The sequence below is a fragment of the Acanthaster planci genome, linkage group LG14 (genome assembly GCF_054643075.1).
Source record: "Acanthaster planci isolate LZ-2023a linkage group LG14, COTS_SCS, whole genome shotgun sequence".
In the NCBI taxonomy this organism is placed as follows: domain Eukaryota; kingdom Metazoa; phylum Echinodermata; class Asteroidea; order Valvatida; family Acanthasteridae; genus Acanthaster; species Acanthaster planci.
This window is the reverse complement of record NC_141790.1, coordinates 4,476,661-4,501,632: the sequence shown is the minus strand read 5'-3', so window position 1 is coordinate 4,501,632 and position 24,972 is coordinate 4,476,661. Positions and strand designations below refer to the sequence as shown.

Here is a 24,972-nt window from a genome sequence, read left to right as displayed (position 1 = left end):
CTGAAGACAGGCAGCCCTCTACTGCCTCCTTCACAGCTCCACCCACGTGCCTTTGTAAGTAGTACAACCTCTCTGAGCGCGGGATATCCATGTGTTCAATCAATATTTCAAAGGCGTGTTTCCCAGGATCGCCAGTAAAGACACCTGGCTCTGGTGTCGGTAGGCGAGTTAGTATGGAATTCCATATCTGCCGTCGCCCGTCGCATTTTGCTTTTTGTTGTGTCCCAATTCTGCCATTTACCAGTTCCAAACATATGGTGTTCTATTCCCGCCAAATTAGCCGTCGGGGCGATGGCACGACGCGACGAAATTAGCTTAGCATGAACTCAATAAGAAAGGAGGCGACGGCACGGCGTGACGGCGCGACGTCGTGCCGTCGCTTCGTTGCGTCGGAGCAACGGTACGACGCGACGCTAATTTGGCGGGAATAGAACACCATAAATTTGGCGGGAATAGAACACCATACAAACATGCCATTTTCCGTCGTGCGTCGCCCGTCGTGCGTCGCCCGTCGTGCGTCGCCCATCAAATGGGTTGCATAGGACATGCAAAAGCCGTTGTTTAACAAATGACAATGTGATGATTCCATTCACTTCTAAAGATCTTTTCCGAATAAGGCGAGTACAAATCCCACCTGCAAAGCATATACTAGTCACATAATTAATTCCAATAATGCTAAACTACCTCTGTCTCTTAACAAGAAAATATCGCCTCTCTGAGAATTCAACAAATTATTTTTTGGGAAAAACATTTTCAGCAAAAATGTTCCGGCCAACTTATCCACAGTGTTTTTCTAATTTGCATGCTGTAAAAATGTGCCGACTTGTTTTCATCAAATTCCAGGAAGAAATCTGCCAACCGATACAGATATTTTACCTTGTCCTCTCAATTTCACCTTGAAATCCAGAAATACTACACGTGCTGTGGATAACAAACTGTTTATTAAATGTAAGGGGCAATTACCACTTGGTTTAAGTTTCAGAAAATATGACGTGTTGGTTTTTGTGGGTGTGTATGCCATGGTTAATAGACCAATGAGAATCGGTTGTCCAGCACATCAGCATTATTTATGGGGCTAACAAGTAACGTTACTGTTTAAAAGACTTCTGTGAGCCAACCTGCAAATAAAGTCATGTCTAATTTGGAGTATACAGCAGATTTCATCATAGCTATACCCGCCCTCAAAATAATGTTGAATCAGTTCGTCTCTTATGAAAACTATTGGGAATCAAACATTGTAAATAATCTATTATTTACATTCCGTTCTGTGGGATATTGTGCAGGGACAGACAGAAATATCACACAGGCTATAGACCTAAAGTCTGGCTGTTAACGAGTAAAATTACGTCTAGAGTAACTAAGTTATCGAGAAAAACAATCTACCCTAACAAAAATCTATTTTGTCGATTTATTTATGTAACCAAAATGGTATTATTTCATATACACGTTACTTAGCTGATGTCAGGATATTATGTCTTCTTTTAATTGCAGTTTGGCGCAACTGCGAAAACGAATACATGTACATCTTCTAGTTCTATTGCTAAAATGAGAGTCAGGCATGGTGGATCGATCGAACAAGGACATGTACATGTGAAACGATCAAGGGTCAAAGTTAAAAATACCACTGCGCAATCGTGACAAAAAAACCACAGGCGACGCACGACGGGCGACGCACGACGGGCGACGCACGACGGGCGACGCACGACGGGCGACGCACGAAGGACGACGCACGACAGACGATGCACGACAGCAGATATGGAATTCCATAAGTTAGGCTGATCTGCTCAACAAATGTTTTTGTGAGATCGTTGAGTTGAGTTTCTGCACTGGCGATAGGCAACTTGGTTTCAGTCTCCTGCAGTGCTGGTGGTGTTATACTATTATCTTCTATCCCTGGAGCTTCTGGTGTCGCTGCAGGTGACGTTGACCTTGCATCGGACTCATCAGCGTTCAGGGCCGGTAGAGGTTGGATGTATTTTTTTATCGGTGAAGTTTTTTCCGTTTCCTTCACCGCATCAGTTATGACGGCTACATATTCTTCTTGTCTCAGCCTGATCAATTGCCTTTAATCTTGCTTCTGTTTCATGCAAGTTTGTCAAAGTTTAATCTTCTTGAGCTTTGACTTTTGCCGCTCTTCTAATAGGAGACACAACTCGAACTTGACCAGCAAACAGCAATCCGGTTCATTCACTCATCATTTATAAATAGACACTTTGTATAATAAAATCCAACAGTGCAAAATATACTTAGGTTCACACATACGGTTCATGTATAAAATACATGTTTATTGCCTGCGTGCACTTAATGCACGTTGACGTCAATTTCAAACAAACAGAGTTAGGCGTTTGGCCCAAAAAAAATCATGCCAAAACAACACTTATAATCACTGAATTACACTCACCCAGTCCTGGGTAGTTACACTAGCTGGCACTTAACAAGCTGTTCGAAGTCTTTCTGATGATGCTCTAATTATGCAAGATAGAATGATGGAACGATGGAAGCGTTCAGCTAGGCTGTGTGAGATAGCTAATGTGCGCGGGAAATTGCGCTTGACACGTGAGGGCGCACTTGCATCCATCACATTATCAACCAATGAGTGTACATTTATGTGATTACTAAAAATAATACTTTGTCTACACCCATTCAGGGCCGGATTGCTCCACAACATTGAAACGGGGATGGGGCTCAAGTTTGAGCTCTTGTAAACTGAAATGGACATTTGGCAGAAACTTTAAAGTGGCTTGTAGATTGATTGGATTTTAAGAGTGAAACTTCTTAAAAAGCATTCAATGACACACACCGGTTTATCACATAGTTTGCAAATCATGTGGGTTCGCTTCCTGCGAGTTTTTGTGCCGCAAACAATGTAGTTGCGTTTTTCCCAGTAACGCTTTTGCTTGGAAAATGCTGTACACCTTCAGAAACACAAGGGGTGCTCTTGTGCACCACCACTTTTCCCTAATGACAGTAGACCTTGGATAGAATAGAGTCGGGAGTCAAGATTTGACAGTGTGCGCTTTGGGTCCATACTATTATACACTATTCCTACATTTAGAATGCATGATGTCTCAAAGAGCAAAAGTACCCTTTTCCACCACTTCACTGAACTCAACAAATACAGTTGAAATGATACGAACCAGCTTTGGGCCAACCAGCTGTCAGTTCTAGGCCACCACTGACATACCACATCTGGCTAAGATCTGGCACGGGTGAGCAATAACTGACCTGGACCAGTCCGGGCACCAGTCAGCCCAAAGCTGACTAGAGTTGGGCCAACTGTGGCAAGCCGGGCTTGGGCCAACCTTTTCAGCCTGGTCCAGCCATCCCTGGGCCACCTTTGGTCCATAACTCCGGTGTTGTCTGGTTACTACCTGACTGATAGTCCTTAAATTTGATCATGGTCTCGTTAGGAGTAAGGTTTTGGCTGGGTCTGTTAGGACGCAGAAAAGATGGTACTATTGTCTGCAAAAACTGACCTTGACAGCTTGTCAAGAGTAGTGTCCATACTTTGAGCTCCTTGGTTGTTGGTCAGATGGAAGTCAGAATGCAAAAAAACTATGTGAAAATGAACGATGAGCTTTCATTTTTCATCTTGTTGGCCGTATGGGTGCATTCCACTTAATTGTTGGATATCTGTGCGCGCGTTCATTAATATTTTGTGATCCACATGCCAAAATCAGGAGGGATCATAGAAATATTTCTATAAATCGCGAGTTTGGGACAAGCAGGTTCTAGTTCGGGGTATTTCTTTCACAAAAAGCCCAAAATTGCGGGCCTACATGTATTTTGGATAGAGGCGGGCGACTACATCAGAGCTGTGAGCGCCTATTTTTACTACAATATGGGGGTATCTTTTGGAAAGGCGAATTAAAACAAAATCACGTGGCTAACCCCCATAAAATCCAAACGAAAAGTTCTCTTCTGGCCGTATTCTTCAATTCCAGTGAAAAAAACGGAGGTTAACCTCTTCCCGAGAGTCAACAGGCAGCGCTATATTTCGGTATGATTTTGCACTGTTTTCTATGGGCGCCTATTCGATGTAGTGCAACCCTATGTACGTATATTAATTTTTCAGGACTTGTGACATACGCCCTCTGTTGGCCTTAGTAATCATCAGCCACTTCTAGAAAAAGTAAGGCACGATGGCACGACGCGACGCTACGACGGCACGACGCGACATCACGACGGCACGACGCGACATCACGACGGCACGACGCGACTGCAAGACGGCACGACAAAATACAGCATACAAGTAATGAGAAAAAGAGGCGACGCCACGACGCGCCGGGACGACGCGACGGAGATGTCGTAGCGTCGCGTCGTGGTGTAGGGGCGACCGGACGACACGACTCAATTTTGGCGGCTATGTAAAATCAAAGGAAGGCGGCAGTGTGACCTGACGGTGCGACGCAAGGGAGCCGTCATGCCGTCGCGTCGTGTAGTTGCGTCGCCTTGGAAGAGGCCAGAGACAGGAAAAAATGTGTGTGTCGTAAATAGTACACCATAATGTTATAATGTTGCCCTGTATACAGGGTTTCCCAGAAAAAACCAAACCCTGCGAAAAGGGGTTAATATGCTATGCCCAAACCATGAGATATGATCATAATGTATAAGGATCTCCGAAAAGTAGAAGCAGTATTCTTTCTAATGATACCTTGATGGTATCCCTCCTGTCGTGCATGAAAGAACACCTGATATCTTATCCAGGACAAGCATGACACAGGACAGCCTCATTCACTGGTTTATCCAAAGAGTTACAACTGAGTTAGGATGCCCCATCTTCAAGACAATGGTGTTCAGTCATGAAAGAATCCTGCTTCTACTTTTCGGAGATCCTTATACGTTATAATCATATCTCATGGTTTGGGTACATTATCCCCATTCCGAAAGGGCTTGGTTTTTTTCTGGGACACCCTGTAGTGCATCCTTTCATGGGAACCACGTGAACAAAATCCAGTGTCTTGAACTTACAAACACGGAACAGGCATTGTTAACTTGGCAAGCATCAAATGTCGATGAATTTCAGTTTAACGAGTTGCGTCTTGTGTAGCTGACATATTATCACTACCCACGGCTTCATAGACGCCCTAATGGTTGCCAACAAATTAGTTTGTTTATTGGTTATCATTTTCAACCTCACTCTTTCTGCAGAATATAAAGTAAATAGCATTATCTCTTCTTTGTTTTTCGGGGACAACTATGGCTGTTGTATTACAGGCGAAACTAAGGGTCTCTCCATTTCAAACCAACATTTCAACGAGGCATTTCCCAGAAAGACAATTAAGTGCCTTAACATACGAACCTTTGAGAGAAATTGCGAAGTAATTTTAATAGAGGATAACAGAGGAAATTCTTTTCACAGAGGATAGTTTCTGATTTAATTTCAAACATCATACATACATTCAAATAAACGTACATATCTAATGGTCATTTGAGACAATGGTACTATACTAAGAAAAAGTAACCCAGACTTGTCACTGTCATGTTTCCATCCCCTTTAACAGATCCCGGGGGCATGCATCTGATGGAGGAAACGGCTAAGGCAATTTCCAATCTATACGATAATGCTTCCTTTGTCATAGATTTACGGCAGGTCATTGGCTTGTCAGTGTCGAAGATCAGGCCAACTTTCAATTCCCTTATTTATACACATATTTTCTAATGGGGCGTTATTTATACTGCAGATTTAATATAACAAAATGTGATCGATGTTATTTGTCCTAAACAAATATTCAAACCTCTTAATTTCTGAATTATCAAAAATTCACAAACATTCTAGAGTATGTTTTAAGATGTCATTTTTAACAGAGATAAACACCATACTTTGTAACCCTGTCAGAATTAGGTAAACGGAATGAGGAATCTTCCTTTAATATCAGTCATTTTTGAAAGTTGTCTTTAATTTAAAGTCCAATATTGAGTTCATATCACTAAAAAAGCCCCCGTAAGTGATATGTCACTGTTGAGAATGTACTTTGTAACCCTGTCAGGATTAGGTAAAGGGAACGAGGAGTGCTATCTAAATTTTTCTCTGAGTTTTAAAACTTTCTTGTTTTCTCGGAAAGTGCACAGTCATAACTTCGGTGATTCCTGTGTCTACTTGTACCGTGACCAAACTACTCGTAAGAATTGTGCACGAAGTACTGAACATCAAAGGGTTTCCGGAAATTTCAGCAAATGGGCAGCCAATTCAACATCCGTGCCATTCTATATGAAAGCAGCTCTAAAATGGTTATTCCCTTTCGTTATAAATTGCGTCATTTGATTTAACAAAATTATTACCCAAATTATCAATTCAACCAAAAGGCATTTGATTTCTTAGGTGCTTTTTTATCTGTAATTTGTGCAATCTAAAAACGCACTGTTTTTTTCCTTTGGAATGTTATTAGTATAAATACAGGCGTCACAAATCTCTAACAATGGAGGTGCTATCTACTTCTGAAAGTAGCCATCCAGAATGTTGATGGTATCATTCAATAAATGTACTTTAGGAATCCGAATGCACAGAAAGGAATTGAATGTCTGAATTTCAAACTGGAAACACATACAATAGGAAAAGTGGCTCTAATTCAAACGCACAAAAATTCAATTGGCCACATTTTTTAACAGAAATTGACCGGGAAAACTTATAGCTAAAGGTAAATTACAATATCGTAACATATAGTATTTGCAAGTGAATATATTTCAAAAGTGAATGACAGCTTTATGTTAGTAAAACAACAAATTTCCTTCGACACTTTGGCTATCTGAATTCCTTTAGACATTTCAATATACGTGACTAGTTGTCACAGATGAATGGCAAGAATCTGGGCTGATGTTGAGGGGTCGAACCCCCTTCCTTGCTCCGAGACAAAAAAACCCAAGAGATAAAAGAAAAGTGGGAAAACAATACAAAACTAACTAAAGCATTCTGGAGATTCTTTGCACCAATGCCACTGTAAACGATGTATGCCATGTAATGTTTCATCACCGTTTCCACTTGTCTGCAAGCTTGAAAATTAGAAAAACCACCGGTCTGATCACCCCAGAAATCTTCCTTGATCCGCCCTGTTAATTGATAACAAGCTTTTAAAATCAATTATGAAGGAAGCTAGAAACATTTCCAACTTGCTTATATCCCCATCATGGCCCTCTTTCACACCAGAAAAACTAAACTTTACACAAGAAAAAAGTAAACTTTACTTTTTCTTGTGTGAAAGAGAGCCATGTTGGGGATACAAGCAAGTTGGAAATGTTTATATAGCTACCTTGGTAAGTGATTTTAAAAGTTAACAAACATCATGTTAACAGCCAGAAACACCAGATAGTTGTCAAAGCACTCGCGATGGTGCCTGAACTTGATAAGGTAGTTAAGAAGCGGCTGCCTACAGCCGGGAAACCATTCATATCGTCCGAATAAGTTCGATCCTTTTCCGGTCATGTCAATATTTTGTAAAAGATCACACAGAAAGAAAAATATCAGTAAATCTTGTCAACGTTGGTTTGTACTCCGACCTTACTTTTCCTAAATAAAAGGTTTTGCTTTAAAAATAGGAAAAGCTCATCACTGAAAATTAGTGAATTTTTCCTCTTCTGTGCATTTTAAATATTTGGTATAATGTTCTTGTGAATTCCTAACAATGAAGCAAACTAAAATATTCCCCATTTTTATTCTCTAAAAAGTCAACAGTGTAACCGTGTACCATGATTCAGTTTCCATTAAATTTTGACTCGTGAAATCTGGATCCATTGTCCCTTTTAAGGATCCATAGTCCCCTTTTATTAGCTGTGCCTGCTTTGTTCGGTGCTGCATGCCTCAAAGCGTCATATGCAGCAAGGTATGAGACGGAGAGAACCCCCCCCCGCGTTGTGTTGGTCATTGTCTCGCAGGAATCTGGGGAATTCCTTTCAGATATCTTGGGGGGGATGTGTTAAGTAACAATAGTCTGGAATGTGTATAGGGATTGGACATGTTGGGGGGGTACCCTCGGTCTCATTTCTTGCTGGGTATAAAGGAAAGTGGTACAACTACAGTTAAGCATTGTTTGCGGTCGATCTTGCCTATTGTGCCACAGCCTACAATCTTTGGCGTGTGATATACCACGTCATGGGTCTTTACATTTGGTCCTCCTTCTTGACGCCCTCGCTGGCCATAGTCGTAGCAGTCTTCCTGTTAGCAGACTGGAGGTGAGAGGGATTGGATGAAGACGCCGAGCTCGACACTTTGTTGCGGTGACGTCGCTTCATTGCTTTCTGAACCTGATTTAAGGAAAAGATGTCGTCAGAAGTGAACTGCTGTGCGTTAGTGCGTATTTTGTATCGTTTGGAAGTATCTGTCAAATAAGGATGACTATGTACAAAAGGCTCAGGGCCTTCTGAGACCACGCTAGAATACTGACACAGCAAACTGATTAATACTCGAGAAACATGGCGGCAAAATATGATCCCAGTCTCAAATATTACCCACACGCAATTAATTGCATAAAGTAAACGCTCACGAATTGTGCAATAATCGAAGGGCGAAAAAAAATCAAAAAATAGCAATTGATTTTACTCATAATGACGAAACTCAGCGTATATTTACCCTATTAAGGATATGTGTATTTAGATTTGACAGAATAGTCAGGATGTAAATTTCAACCACAGATATTCGATATGAAATCATATGCACCATCTTCCCAAACTTCTACTTTTATGGTGCCGCCACTTGCAATTGATGTAGAATATATTTTGTATTGCTTTCGTTAGCCGAAGCTTGTCGAGAAGTTCACCTATGTAAGTGGTGTTAGTGAAGCATGATTTTTGTTTGGGGGTTTCTTTTTCCCTGATATTCAACTTTGTTTTCTTGCACTCATGTTTTGTTTTTAGCTTCGGCGCTCCATTTCGTTTCCATGAATAAACTTCGTTGACGGTCATTCAAGAGTATACAATCATGAATCTTCAGAGTGTAATCTCTGCTGCCTTTTTCCAATAGGTGCAGTCAAATGAAAGTCAAATGTAATGTTAGACTGGTTTCTATTCCTGCATTATTTTCCTCTTCCTCGCTGTGAATGAAATATGTGAAATGGGGGCGGGAATCAGGCAAGTGAAATGAACTTCTATTCAACGGTAGAACGAAAAATTTGACGACATGTGATCAATGATCCAATGATCAATGGCCCGATGAGGGGGATTTATGCAGTTACTACAAAATCACACCATTTCCTTGAACTTTTGGACAAGAAGTTACTGTATTCCAGTCTTTCAATTCTAATACTGTAAAGGGACTAAATGTCATTCTTGTTTAACCAGGGGGCAAATTAATGTCAAAGAGTTGTTCGATTTTACTCAAAGATACCTGAACAAGTACACCGCAAAATCTGGGGTGTTTAATTTAATACCACTGGTGTTATCAGAGGACAACACCAACACTTTTTATTTGTGTTAAACATTTTGGTGTTACTTTTAACACCCTCCCGTGTATCTGTACCACTTAAAGATGTACAAAGTAACACCAGCAGTGTTAAAGTAATACCGTATGGTATGGTCATCTGATAACACCAAAAGTGTTGATTTTAACACCAGAGTTTTTACAGTGTATCCGTTGTCATTAAAGCCACATTGGGAAAGTCGACAGCCAGAGAAAATGTATGCTTCCTTCAATTGATGTTATTTTCTAATCCCAGAGTGCAAGGATATTTGCCAGGCAACATATTAACAGTGGTCTATGTGACTTTTGCGTTATGTTTAATTGGACTTTTTAGGCTTCCGTGAAGCTTTGGACTGAGTGATAATTTTCTGAAAGAATTCATTACACGATGAAAATGTGTACCAAAATAATGAGTGTATGCCCTGCTTACCTCAATATTCATCAGTCCGTGGCAAATGAACACGAAAATGCCCTGTAATAGCAGAGAGAGTTTAAATCCATTTCAAAGAAGTGAACAAGGCGGTGGTAAACATTCATGAATTAACACGCGAAATGAAATACATAATGGCATGGGCCTATGAGAGTTACCCTACGCCCACTCACACCCAGGTGTGTATTTTCCTGCAACTGGGGACCCCCTATTGTTCCTCTTTTGTTTGTACTTTGACTTTTTTAGAAGACGACCCATATGTTTTGTACACAGTCGTCAATCGGGGACCCTCTGTCAATCGGGGACATTATTGTCCGCTATTGTTCAGGGTCCCCAAATGAATGCAGAAACAAACTCATGTGCACCCAAACCCACGTAACTTCAGATGTTTTGCTTTCAAATAACCTTACATCTATGGAATACCAGGTTGGGTCTTGAAACGGAAAACCCCTAAAGAAGCAAATGGGTTTGTCTTTTCCTTAAATATTCAAGCTTGCAAAAGATTTTTGCCTTCCTTTATGTCATTAACCATTGAAGACATTGACGAAAATAGCAAATCGTAAGCAGAACCTCCTGAAGGTTCACTGTAAAAACAAGAGTTAATGTTTTAATGTGTTTTAAACGTCTTTCTGGTTACACTTTATGAATGCGTTTCGATGTTGATAATCCAAATCCAAACGCGTTTTGATGTTGCTTTTTTAAACAAAGACGTGTTGATGTGTTAATAAATTAAGACACAAAGACACGTTTGGATGTACACAAAGACACGTTTGGATGTACACAAAGACACGTTTGGATGTACACACAGACACTTTTATTGGGTGGTTTGAACACCGATACACTTTTATTTCCAAAAAGGTGTTAAGCCTTAAAGTGTTACATGACATTGTTTACAAAGACCGTTTATGCTCGGTATTGGTTTTTACAGTGTTAAGAAGAATAAAAATCAAACTGCGCGGATGCCTGGAATCGAACAGAACGGTGCATTATGAGGTAACATCGACAACATGTACATGACCAAATTGTGATCGGGCTTATACAAGGATTATACCCTCGTTTTATTGACTTCAGACAGTGCATTCAGACCAAACTAACCTATGACAAATCAATTCTTTATGTTCTAAAAGGGGCAATGCATCAAATCTGATATAGCATTTTAATAATGAGCCTGAAACTAGTTAAACCTACCTGTGTCGAGTTCAAGATGACAAAAATGTACTTGAAGGCAGTGGAGGCATTGCCAAGCAAGCCGAAGATCCAGGACAAGCCTAAGATTGGAACCAATACGACAACGGCACGGAAACTAGCCCTGGTGATGGAGGAAAGTGTAAAAGGGCAAACCCTTCCGTCAAACAAATGGCCTCAACGCCTTAGTCGTTTATTGCTAATTTTTAATTACAAAAACTTTTTACGACCAAATGCAATCAACTCCCGTTTTTGCGTACCTCTGTTCATGCTGAACAGCCTAGTTTAGTCACCTTTAACATTGGGGATTCCCCTTAGCCAGAAAAACAATATTCGAGTCGGCCTCTGACCAGGTCCCAAGGGAATGTGTGTGAACATGGTATAAACAATTCCACCATGCGGCCCCATGGGAATATTTACATTGCTGAAGCCAAGGCTTGCCAGGGTCTGTCCTATATCATGTTGGCTGTTGGAGAGGACAGCCGTGGCTTGGCAGTTGATGAATGACAGAAGCTTGGTCCCTAGGGACCCCCTCTCACTTCAAATGCAGCAGGACTGGAAATAAAGGTACCCCGGCCTTACTTTGACCTCCCTCTGCGGTTTTTAATAGTTGTAGGGGCTAGAAGAAACCTACGGAGCAATATAAATGCGATAAAAATTTGAAAAAATGTACACCATTGCCACACTGGCCTACGCAGTCGAGGTCGTTTGACCTTTTACGTAACAAAACCGTGTAAACGCCTCCAAAGGTAAATAAAGAAGATCTTTTCTCACACACCACTCTGAGCATGTACATTGCCCATCAGTAAGGACGTCTGCTGCCACAATCCATTCAATGCCTGAATGTTACACAAGTTAATGATTAAACAGCGGGGACTATGAATACCTGACCCTGTGGGCGTTGTCCTTGTTCATATTCATCTTCAGTGACAAGAAAGTCTTCAAGACAATACACACCACAACAACGTTCACCTGTTAATTAAAACCCATGATTACAACGAACATTAGCAGAAACAAGAATATTACTTGAAATTCAGAGATCCACGCACAATTAGACACGAACACAATCAACGAATTAGCCAAACAGTTTGGGGTGTTGATCATTAAAGTCAAAATTCACGACCATAAAGACAAATTGCAGATAAAGGCAACTGTAGACTATACTTTAGAATATAAATTCGATCTTTAGTCTTGCAAAAGTCAATTGTCTGCGGTGAATTTTAAAATTCTCTGGAATTGGCGAAACACTAACCACGAAAAGCTATTTCAAAAAATTCAATTACAACAATATTTCCTGCTGCATATTATTTCTGATCTGAAAGAAGCACAAAGAGAGCATCATTTATGGCACTAGACCTCTCAAAGCAAGAATAATTATTCAGGCACACTTTCAACATTCCAGACCAAGAAATTCGCTGCAAAATTTAGAGAATAACGTTTAACAACGTTAGGTTTTAAAGAGCAAAGTGTTAAACGCCGATGTAAAACTTTCTGCGTTCAAACAAACAAAGAAACAAACAAACAAACAAACAAACAAACAAAACAAACAAACACCCCAACAACCCCAACAAACAAACAAAGAAACAAACACCCCAACACCCCAACAAACAAACAAAGAAACAAACAAGAAATGCATTTCTGAGTACTTTAATATCCGTAAAATAAAACAATTATATAGGCCTAATAACAGGGACAATCAGCAAGAATAGAACCTAGCAATACCTAATTTTTTGTTAGATTCACACTAGTGTCTAACCTTGTGCGAAACTAAAAGCTGAAACTAAAAAATGAAGATTTCATCTCTTAATTAAACATACTTTGAAGCCTTGTTTATTTCAGGATATCTGCTGACCTCTTTATATTAAGTAACAGATAATACGATATATTACACACACACGCACACATACACAAATACTACTCACCAGAGTCACAGCGATGACCAGAGTTGCAAATGCCCAGATCTGACCCTTATGAGCAGTCAACCAACAGAGGCTGCCATTAAATAAAATTAAACCCAAGAAATAATTTAGACGAAGAGTAAGAACAGACACTAACTAGCAACAGAAGTAAGTTACAATTCGTTTAATTTTAGATGAAACTTCATTTTTGTGTAAAAATCAGAAAAAAAATTACGATTGGTCTTAAATTTTGCCCCCAGCGTTTTGTGCTAATCAAAACTCTGTTTATTTCCCTTGTAAGCTGGCCTTTTGCAGTTCTTTACTTCTGCCAATGTTAGTAGCATTGAGACTTTTCGTGCATCGCACTATTGAATATGATCCCTGGTCAAATGCAAGAGTGGAATTATTTACATTCAGCACCATGTCATCGTAAAAAGAAGTATTCCTTGGTCAACATGTGTCATAAATCTAAAAAATCTAGATACAGATAAAAAGGCTTTATTGTATTTGTTATTTTTTTAACCAGATTAAGGGAATAACCTTCTTCATTCGCACGTAAACATTCGACGCACATGTCCCTGGAAACAGTTTGGCAATTTTCATTTAACTTCGTGGAAAAAACCTGGAGGTGGGTTGGTAAACAAAACAGTGCCCATTTCAATAGTCAAAATTGAGTCTAGACTATTTCCTCTCATATGGACTCACATTTTACAAGCAGCCACGTCGAAAAGTACTTACCCATAAATGCCATAATGCTTGTAGCCAATGGAAAATGACGTCAGCGTTACAAGACTTGGAATACCTGAGAGTATACAACAAAACTGAAAACAGCTGGTATTTGCGGACTCCTTGGATTTAGTGGGTTATTTTCGTTTACTCAAAAAGACTCAAATCTAGTAATGCAATCGTCTCATACTCCAACCCAAACCTACCCCAACCAATCAGCATCAAGATCAGAATCTTTGGCGGTTGCCTAGATACCATCACGGCCCTCTGCAACAGAAGCCCGCCCTCAACTAACATCCAGCTGAAGGACGCACTGAAAAATAGCTGCAGCAGAACAGTAATGATCCGACAGCCGGTCTGAAAAGTAAGCAAAAATCTAACAAAGATAAATAACACTAAATGGTAGATATTGCAAGTAGTAAATGTCTTTATAGCCGCACATGCACGCATTCACGATGTGTCCAGCACGGAAAAGATACATTTCAACGCCGATTTCATGTTCTACTTAATGACACAAAGCTTTTTGGCAGACTGTTGACCACACTCTCAGCTAACATGCTCCTAGCTATGACCTTATGGTGTTGGTTTCAATCGTGCTCTCACCATCAAGCTGTTCACGTATATAGCATATATAGCCTATACGCACCCAAAAACAATGTGTATGTGAATGTATGTGAATGTATTGTAACCATTCACGTAAATTTGTGCTGGAAATGAGGGAGGGGTGGGGAAAGGTGGGGGGTTGACTTGCCCGGCCATGAAAATTTTGAAAAGCGGGCGGGGGGAGGGGTGACGTCATACACAGGTCGAAGTCCATAATATTGATGTACATCAAGGAGTAAGGTTGGTATTATTGTGGCTCTTTTCTCGCCTTCCATCTCTGTGACCCAGGTTCGAATCCCACCTAGGTCAGCATGTGGATTGGGTTTTCAGTCCCTGCCTGACTCCATGGGTTTTTCCTGGAATATTCATTCTGGGTTTTCCTCCCAACTCTACAACTGAACATTTTTTCCTTAGCTGTCTTCTTAATTATCACTTCATCCTGTTATCGGCGCTAAAGGCGCTGTTGGATGAATAGATATAAATAAAAAATAAAATTACAATCTGTAATATACACTCAAAATATTTATGGCTTTTAAAATTGTTCTATCTTCTGTGTAGTCTTGAATGCATTTCCCTTGTTGGGAATCTGAAAAATTCTTCACAATCCGCTTTAATTGTTTGCTCATCACAACAAAGTATGTGTGTGGTGGGGGAATGATTCCATAGCCCACCTCCTCCAACGTCAAAACGTGTGGGGGATATATACACCCCATCCCCCTGCATTTACGCAGTCAGTAATTTGTCACATTTGCTTTCTCGCCAAGTAATGGCTTCTAAATAGCGCCATCACATTGACTGCACTTGAAATATGGCAGTACCCGTTTGCTCTTACTGACCGTCAGTTGATCGCTAATTTCTTTGTACAATGAAGACAGCAGTAAGCTATACGTGATACAATTCATTTCCTTTATTCTTACAAAAACTAATGATGAAAGAGATTGATGGTCGCAGGTGCAAACGAATAGGGTAATGAGTACCAATAAAATCACATTCTGAATGAACATCTACACATTCTTGGCTGCACTTGTGTATCGAGTGCAATATTTTTGCTATGCTTTCACTGACTGGACAGATCTTATTGGACAGATGATCAAAGATCAACATTCTGTTTAGAGACGACGCATGTGTATGGAGGGTCCATGCACGGGTCATGAAAGTAATAAGGTACCATAAGGCGTTCAATTACTCCTATTCAGTACAAGATGCTGTGTATAAATTCCTTGACCGTGGCTGACAAACGCACCAAAATCTTTAAAACACGGCGTTGTCGTCACTAGCTCGTGCGATTCCACATGGCCACATTATTTCGAGCCGAAGACAATTAGTTTGGACGCAGTCACTTCGTGTAAGCTGTTACCAGCGCCACTAATTGGATGCTGGGTGTGAGCATTATCAGTAATGCAAAGTCAATGGAAAGACCGTATGGAAACAGCATACATGTATTTCGGAGAAGGCATGGAGGATGATTTGATTGAAACTGACCAGGTTTTCGGTAGCCCTAGTCCCGCCAAGGAACAGCACCTGGGCCACAAGTAGAGATATGACCAAGTTGGCGTGAACCTTTATTTGAAGGAACTTGAACAACCTGCCAAATATGAAATTAAGACCCGTTGTTTGATGTTTTTAAAGAGCTGTATTACAGAGACATGAAAACTATAAACCAATCTTGGGGTTATATATGATAGGTTGTACATAAGTGCAAATTAACCTGTACATGCACTTTTTATTCAAGAAAACATTTGTTCACCATGTTCGAAGTACATTGTCGCGGGTTTGGAGCTGCAATACAAACGGCCAAAGTTTGGATATAATAAAAACATAGAAACTTGCCTGAGGTAAGAGTAGAGTATCAACGTAAATGCAAGACTAATCACTGAGAGGGACCCGAAGATGGTACTCAGCAAACTCAAGGTGCGATCGTGGCCTGGCATCTGACCATACAAATAAAAATCAAATATTAACATTGTGCCTCAAGTTTGAAGCCGAAGTCGGTCTTCATTATTCAACCACACAACATTTGCAATGAGACAGCATCATGACAGTTCTCTTTTATCTCGTATTTTTTCTGCATAGTACTGGCAACGGTTGAATTTGTCACACCTGATCCGGTCCACTGACAGCAGAACGTTCTGTGACTTGTAACAGTACGGCAAAACTGGTGTTATGACCGCAGAAACAGGTAGTCTTTGCGGACTCCGCAGTGGCAGGATTCATTGTTCGACATCCCTTTGAAGACCATGTCCTGCATAAATACAATGTCACTCGAAAAGATCACAAACTTTTTGCGTGTTGTTTAATAAAAATGATCAAACAATGAAGTATGATTTTAACACAACGACCGATTTTCTTCAAACTCAATACAAACAAAATATGTTTGGTCAAAATTACGTAAATTGAAAATAGACCGTGCGGTCTTTTCAAATTGATCACTAAAAGGAAAGGTATACTTTGCAGTCGTGTTTTACCAGTGGCTATTTGAAAATGTAGATTATTACCATCAGTAGAATCAAAAACACTTTAATTTTGATGACCTTAATAATAAACATTTAACGCCTCCTCCAAGATAAAGCTTACTCGAGCGTTGCATTCCAGAAGCAACACTGTCGTGTCACAATCTGATCTTCATTTTTGTCTGCAGGATCCTGTCGGCAAACAGTATTTGTAATGTAATGGATCAAAGGCTATCCATCCAAATAGTAACAGAAAATAACGAAAATAATATAGATATGATATGGACGAAACTAATAAAAAAAGCACAAAACCAATCTATATCTAGGACAAAAGTACAAAGGACAAAGGTGATTTGTATGGGACAGAAACTAATAAATATACCATAAAACCATATATCAATGACGAAAATAATAAATATAGAACGAACAGTAGGTAGGACAGTACAGTAAGTAGGACGAAGCGCCGCCCCCTCCACGCCAAACCGGTTGTGATAGCGCAAAATGTAAAATATGTAGGACCAAAACGTAAAATATAGATCGAAAATGTAAAATATTTAAGAAGAAGCGCCATCTACCGACAGGTTCGCCGACGACGCTCCTATCTATAATGAAGGACTTATTCACTGAATTGTTCAGAAGTGAAGCAGATCTTTCCCTATTGTTCCGTAATGTTACGACCATACGGAACATTCCTGGAAAAGCCCCCCCCCCCCATCATGGTGAGGCCACACTCTAATGTTTCAGGTTGCTGCCAGGTCAGGCCGATTGTGACAGACCGCGTTGTTGACAGTTGGCCTCTGGTACCAGGGGTACTGCTGCCAATGTCAGTCATTCCGCTGTATTATGACACTGGTGGCAGTAGGCCTAGGCCCAGTGGGTACAACATTAGTGGCAACTAATTCATGGAAAGAAGGGTTTGAAGGAGGTTGCCAACTGCTTCTCATACACGAACGTTCACATTATTTTCCAACTCTCGAGCATGGTTCAGAATCACAGCTCCACTCGTTTCGACAAATCTCTACGACAGTAAAGTGTGGTGTTGTGACGTACCGTATCAAGAGTGTCCGGGGAAAGAGTGACATGAGAATTACGGACAACACTAATTTTCCCTTCAAATGTTACAACATCCATTATAAGGTGATTACATGTCCCATAAAGTGAAATTTAGCAAGGAAAATTCTGACGCATCTGTAGAAAACAGGTTTTTTCAGACAATTCTCATATAGGTTTGTGCACAGGGGCATCAAGTGTTTGTCTGTGTAACTCTTTCCGTGTCGGGCATGGCGCGCGCTCGGCACGACCAGTCGGTAAATGGCGCTTCGTCTTACGTATTTTACGTTTTCGTTCTGTAAAACACGTATTTAACGTTTTCGTCCTATATATTTTACATTTTGCTACCCGGTATATCACAACTGGCCTGGCGTTGAGGTGGCGGTACTTAGTCCTATTTATTGGTTTCGTTCTACCTTTATTAGTTTCCTTCTTTATGTGTTAGTTTTGTTCTATCCTCCTATAAATTTTAGTTTCGTTCTAATTTTTTATAGTTTCGTCCTATACATATTAGTTTTGTCTTATATATTTATTAGTTGCGTCGGTTATATATGAGTTTTGTCGTATATGTATTAGTTTCCATCCTATATAAATCACCTTTGTTCTGTAAATGTACTTTTTCCTATATGTAGATTAGTTTCGTCCTGTATATATTTCCTTTGTACTTCATCTATTTGTTTCACTTTTGTCCTATATGTATTAGTTTCGTTTGATTTTTTTGTACTAATAAAGTCATCGAGGGTGCCTCATACACTGTAATTTTTCCTGTAAAATTTCCCTTTACTTTACTGGCAGCACGGGCGCCAGTATGCTGTTAATGATTTACAGTAACTTTTTACGGTAACTCGCGGTCATTTATTGGACAGTAATTAACCATGAAAAACTTATGTCAATTAATTACCTTAATTTGAAGTAGACATTAGACGCAGCAAGTTACCGTTTTCATTGATTACGGGTTCATTCTACATGTGTATTTGGGTATAAGTTCTGTTGATAAAGGATTCTCAAATTCACGTTAATTTTAACAGTTCAAATACAGCAAGTTACAATGATAGCATGCCTCGTATTCAGAAACCTTGATCGAGGCAGAACTTTCTGCACATTCTTAATGTGCACTGACATGGTATATATGTGCATTGTTTGGCTCCCTAGTGTAATCATGGTTGGAACATGAAAAAGTAACATTTTTTTATTTTTCAAGTTCGATTTATCTTTTTAGCTCAGGCAATGGTTCACATTTCCATGTAAAACTACATCCAAAAAGCACAAACATTTTGTCAGACTAATGTCAAATACTTGCGTAAAGAATGGAAAACCACAACATTACTTTGCAAAAGTAGCAATGCCCCTTTTGTGTCAATATGCAAATTGATGTCAAAGTTTATATGATAATAATAACAATAATGAGAACCTATAACGCGCCAAATCCGTCACAAGTGGCGCTTGAGACGCAAACACTTTTACAAAACAAAACTACGCATATACAATACTGTGCTACATTCACGAAAGCACAGTAAATACGTGTAATAAACGCGTTTGTTTACAGTAAACTTTGTTGACAGTAGATTACTGTTGCAAAAATACAGTACAATATTGCTCATTTAACAGTATTTTTTACAGTGCATCATTTCATCGAAATGGAAAAAAATATACACTGAAATGAAACCCGTGAATACGGTAAGATCTCGAACATCTTATCATTAGAAAGGAAATATCGATTGTTTTATCCGATTGGTAAAGGATTTTGTATACCCGACAATGGTATAAATGTTTTGGTTCACACCTGTTGGTGTTGAAGAGAGAATGTCAGTCCAAGGTCCAGCGGTTGTCCTGCTGAGATCACACTACAAGACAAAATACCACTGTTGATTCTTGAAACAGCTTTGAACCCGGGCCTACAGAGGAAAATGGTAAATCTGGGTAATTTATTGAGAAGTGAATGGGCAAAAGATGCCCCCTTACTCTTGTAGACACAGCCATTTCATTTTTTGTGTCATAAGGCTGTTCGTCCCTGCTACCAATACACTATTAAAATGGACTGAAGTGTCTGAAGAAGCAAACTTCATAACAAAACCTGTTCTTGAACTTTGTTCTTGTAAGGATGAATGCACCATAGTGCGATGGAAAGTCTTAAAGGCGGTGTACACCATCGGTAGATTGGCTGATTGCGGTGTGAAATATTCACTACAACTTACATTCCACTGATTTGTTTTATGATTGAGTCAACTGCTTTGTGCAAAATCAAGAAAAACAATGCAGCATTTCAACGCTTAAATTGAAGGTCTTGTAGTTTATCTTGCGTAAAATCTATGGATTATAGGGCGTTCTTAGTAAAAACGAACATTGTCCGCGGGGACAGGGTGGGAAACAAGCATGACAGGTTCTCATTCCCGGAAAGGAGCAGTTTTCAACGGCTAGGAGTGATCAGTAAATTTACCTTGGAGTAATGCGCCTGTTCGACACTGTAGCATTTCGGATTCTTAGAAAAACTTCATCCAGGAACAAAGCAGTCGACTCGCGTCCGTGACATCAAAACGAGTAGGCCTACATGTATATGATAATGCACGTAGGCGCACGATCATGTTTATAACCGTACGGCACTTTTATGTCAGTCCACACGTCGATGAAAGTCCGAAACACCATTCATAGCTGAATCATTAATAATTAAAAGTAAAAAAAGAATTATTTCTTAAAAGTAAAAAAAGAATTATTTCTACAAATATTCGTGTGGAATCCGTACTTTTTGTTGACGAAAATCATCGTGTTTGGAAATAGCCGCCATATTGGATTATACCATTATTATCTGGGGTGATTTTGAATTCGCAAAGTTTTCCGTTGAAAAAACCTTTCCTTAAATGAAATTCAATTTCACACGGATCCAATTTATTTTCTACTTTACGCCTAACTCTCAGATTTCTATAATTTCAGTTAACACATTTTTGTGAAAGAATGTCAGTAAATTTTTACCTGCTTTTAGGTTTATCGACCGTTCATTAATGCAAACTCCCACAACATCTGCAAACACTACGTTATAAGAAATTCGGCGCCTGTTAAATGATGTAAAGTGCAAAGTAAAGTTAACTCTATTACCGTGGTTAGTCGACCATCGTAATACAAGAGAGAAATTTTTTTGTTTTCCTCGAAAACTACAGCATTCTGGGTGGAAATATTTTACAGACTGATTTAGACTGTGTGCGCATCTCTTTCAAGTAAGATATTTCAGGATTATACGATAGTCCAAATTTCGGGATTTTACCAATGGTGTACACCACCTTTAAAAAGTCTTCCTTTTATCCGTTAACTTTGAGTTTTTCTTTTAAAAAAAAATTGAGAAATTGATTCTCCGCTGTTCCACCTCCACACAATACGGCCTTACCCTGTGTTAGCCCACTCTCCAGCCGTTGAGTTACCCGTCCTATTTGCAACTCCCTGGTAGACCACTAGCACCTTTACGGGCCCTTGAAACCGAAAAGAATTGATATTACCTCCCAAATACACGAGAAGCTGCAGACATCAGCGAGCATTAGTGATTAAAATCACTCATGCAGTTAACCTGCGAGCATTGGATTCCACATCATGCATGTTAAGCACTAATTGCGAGATGCTGTCCCACATACGATTCTCCTCAGCCTTCAAAGCGAATGAAGATAGTTTTCCAAGTCTGTTGAAGGTAGAACTGGGTGAATCTAGGGCAATTAATGGAACCAATCCGACGAAGTATGCCACTGGAGCCTCTCGAGCGGTTAATTTCAATTTCCCCTGCACCACTTACAGCAACTCTCATCAAGAACATTTTGTTTACTCTTCAAATTTCTCCGTCCCGATGAGTATAGGGTAAAGAGATTGTCCATAACTTTGCTACAAGATTGTATGGACAGTTATAACCATATATTTAAATGTGCAATTGTCTGTTTTGTTCGAGTACTATAGATGTACCAGTATCACCTTTAGGTATGAGGGTTGCTAAGTTTTCTTTTGTAATTCGTGTATACGAGAATTAAGATGGAATGGATGACAGATAATGGAAGGGTTGCTTCAGAGCCCATAGATAGACCAAGCGTTCAGGCCATTGGCTTTTAGGGTCACCACTGATTTCGCCATAACGGAACGAACACAGTGATTTTAAGATTAAAGTTTGTGATATGTGCTTTGTAGGTAAATTAGGAAATTGAAATGTCGTGAACTAATGGTGTCCCATTTTTACTGTGTCGATCAAGGTTCCAAATTACCATGACACGACTGTATTCCCGTACCACTTCAAACTAAACGATATTTTGTGAATTGGACCATGTGGAGCTTCTTTGAAATTTCTTCCACCGAAGTGGTTTTCATCTCGTATCTCCAGACAAGAATGTTTTAAAAAGACCCCCAATCAAATCACAAAAGGAGCACATATTGTCTGCGCGGAACATCCATTATAACATTCACTCGCTCCCTTGATTTCCCCATTTACACTGCAATGAAAAAATGCTTCAAATTGGTTGTGACCCAGGGAGAGGAAATGGGAGGGAAATTCCTACTTATCAGATTAGTGTGCACGTCGTTTAACTTTGCCAAACACAAAGGCTGCGGTTTTATAATGATGTTAAATGGTTTAACTCTTGAAGGGTCCATATTATGAAATTTGTATACCACAACCTTTGCAATGGCTCCTTTTATGTTATAATTATCCTCATGCTCAGTGTTCGTTTTAATATTTTAAAGGAGTTTTAGTGCCTTTTTGGTTTGTATGCTAATGTGAATGAACGAATTGTGAAATCAACTCGGGAAAAACTTCAAGTTTTTATATATATTACACGAAATATTGCTGGATTTCTCTTTACAATATTGTTTTCTATGGTGATTTATTGAAGTGGAAGAACTGGCAATAACTTTGGTTCACAGTTTTAGACAAAAACACACCTATAAACTTCACAATGTCTTCTTCAAACGATTTACTGAAGCAGTGCTCTCGGTGCTGTGAGTAGTCAGAAAGGCATGGACAGTTTGAATGTTTAAAAAGTGCGTTTTTCAATCAATATAACACCATAAGGATGTTAAATACACAAAGAAGAGTAAAAGGTTTCACAAATGGCGTGTCTAAAAACACCCGCCTGGACCACAGAAACGCAGTTTGTAAAAAAATATGGCTGTTGATAATGATGGAACGAGTATTTCGATTTAATAATGTACTTGCTTTATTCACGTGTGAATTTTTGTCATTTCCTGATAGCAGAGGGGCTGTCTTTGATGTTACTTAGCCACTCACTTTGCTTAAGAAATTTACTGTGCAAATCATGAACATAAAACAATTCGGTTTTGAATAATTTATTCCTACCCAGTCAAAAGAAACATACAGAGTGGTGATCGAAGAGAAAAAGAGCAAAACCTTACAACGCTTTTTTCTTTTTCATTTATTCTTGCTGGAAGTAGACTTGCCTTCGACATGAGTTGATGCTCCAGTAGAAATACGCAATGTGACTTCCTTTTCCTTTCCATCATTAATATCTTTGCTTTCCATCTCATCGTTTTTGGGCAGCTCACCTCCTGCTACATTGAAAATATATTTCTCCAGAGACTCTGAGGATGCGAAGGCTGTAACCTCCACCTCTGAAAGCACAAAGTAATCATTTATTACTAAACCTCTGATATGGCAATTAATGTTTAAAGGATTGGGGTTTCCAACAAAGGTTTCCGCCAAAGACCACCCATATCCATTTTTCAAAGCCAAATTGGAAAGATAATCTTGCTTACTCCCTTAGTCCCTTGAGTTAAAAAAGGAGATTTGGGGAGATACAATTACAACTCCTCAGTCAGTACATAGCGCTGTCAGCACCCCTTGCAAATTAAATTAAGGCGAAATCCGTCTTTCAGTTGTTATCTCAATTGGTCTAGTGATCGGACTAGAAAGAGGCTTAAACTCAATTCTGAGCTTTAGAATTTAACGTGGAATATCTCTGGATCACCAAAGGCAAACAGAACAAATAAGCAGCACCATCAAGCTAAAGAATATACCTCCTTGAAACCATGCAAGTTGTAAATACCGCCAGTTATGTCTTTATTTGCATTTGCTTGCATTATTTTTACTACTCCTAGTTTGAGAAAAGTAAGTCTAAGAGAGGGAAATTATCCGCCGTATGAAATCATATACTCCAAAAAATATCCGCCTGTATAATTATAAGAACGCTACATCAATTGTACCTTGCTTAGATCCCTGTGCTATTTCTACGGCAATCTCTACACCCTGAATTTGAGAGTAGTCTATGAGATTGCGATCTTTGTTCCTGACTCAGACTTACTTGTATCGCCAACGCTTAGCTGCAATACCTCATCTTGACGGAGACCAACAGCGACCTTTCCCAAAGAGGACTCTACAATAGTAGTCACAGACATCTTTGTCGATACATCCTTGAGCATTGATAAAGGAGGATGAAGCGCAATCACAACTTTACTAATCAAACTAGGTGATGTCAAATGTTTGGGACAAATCAATTTTCTTAATGAAAACTCAGAATCTTTTACAAAAGGCCGTGATATATTTGTGCCGCTATCTTTCCTGCTAAACATCCCTGAAGCGTATTGACAGCATGAACAATTAATGGCTACACTGATTATCCTTTCTGAAAGGTCCATGGGACGGTTTCAAACAGGTCAGGTCTCATTCACTCTTGGGAAATTACCAACTTTTTCGTCATGGGTTTCTTTAGCCATCGTAATCAAGAAATATACTACATGTACCTCTTTTAATCTGATGCAATCAATTTAGGATAAGCCTTGAATGTACAACGGAAATTAAACGAGATCTAAAACCCCAGTGATTTGAGACAGCATTAACGCGACATGTTATCTCAAAAGAAAAGGAAACACTATAGTTGCATTTTTGTATGTTTGTTTTTGTCACGTCCCCGAAGTTTTCAGTTCGTGTGTTTTATTTTATCTCTTTCCTTCTGCTCAGCCAGTCTTGGTCATAGAAAGAGAAAAGGTTAAACCTACATTGTCTTGATTTGACAGCAACTCCAATGTTGTCCCTAAAATGTCCTGGAAAAAGGGGAACATAAATAGGACCAGAGTTCAAATAAGTTTATGAATTTATTTTAAAACTCTTTCAATTTCATGCACACTTTATATTTTTTGGCTTTAGCAAGAAAAGACCTGACACTACGGTACAAGCTGATATTTAACGCTTGGGTGTTAAGGCAAGTTGCAAACATTCAACATCTGAAAAGGTAAATCACGAGAGTTACACCTAAAATTCAAACATAA

General features: G+C 39.5%; 1 protein-coding gene across 1 annotated transcript in view; it reads right to left on the bottom strand.

Annotated features, from left to right (window-relative positions):
- Positions 1-7,206: 7,206 nt before the first annotated feature.
- Positions 7,207-24,972, bottom strand: part of LOC110984466 (uncharacterized) — a 36,949-nt gene continuing 19,183 nt past the window's right edge. Inside the window, exons 8-23 of the mRNA XM_022244683.2 lie at positions 24,703-24,747; positions 24,009-24,117; positions 23,149-23,319; positions 21,107-21,188; positions 19,514-19,625; positions 16,805-16,872; positions 16,331-16,472; positions 16,061-16,161; positions 15,713-15,815; positions 13,834-13,984; positions 13,640-13,703; positions 12,926-12,995; positions 11,890-11,975; positions 11,007-11,127; positions 9,819-9,860; positions 7,207-8,238 (exon numbers count right to left, since the gene is read on the bottom strand). Of these exons, the coding sequence (XP_022100375.2) occupies positions 8,095-8,238; positions 9,819-9,860; positions 11,007-11,127; positions 11,890-11,975; positions 12,926-12,995; positions 13,640-13,703; positions 13,834-13,984; positions 15,713-15,815; positions 16,061-16,161; positions 16,331-16,472; positions 16,805-16,872; positions 19,514-19,625; positions 21,107-21,188; positions 23,149-23,319; positions 24,009-24,117; positions 24,703-24,747 (1,611 nt within the window). The 3' untranslated portion in view covers positions 7,207-8,094. The remainder of the gene's footprint in view (positions 8,239-9,818; positions 9,861-11,006; positions 11,128-11,889; positions 11,976-12,925; positions 12,996-13,639; positions 13,704-13,833; positions 13,985-15,712; positions 15,816-16,060; positions 16,162-16,330; positions 16,473-16,804; positions 16,873-19,513; positions 19,626-21,106; positions 21,189-23,148; positions 23,320-24,008; positions 24,118-24,702; positions 24,748-24,972) is intronic.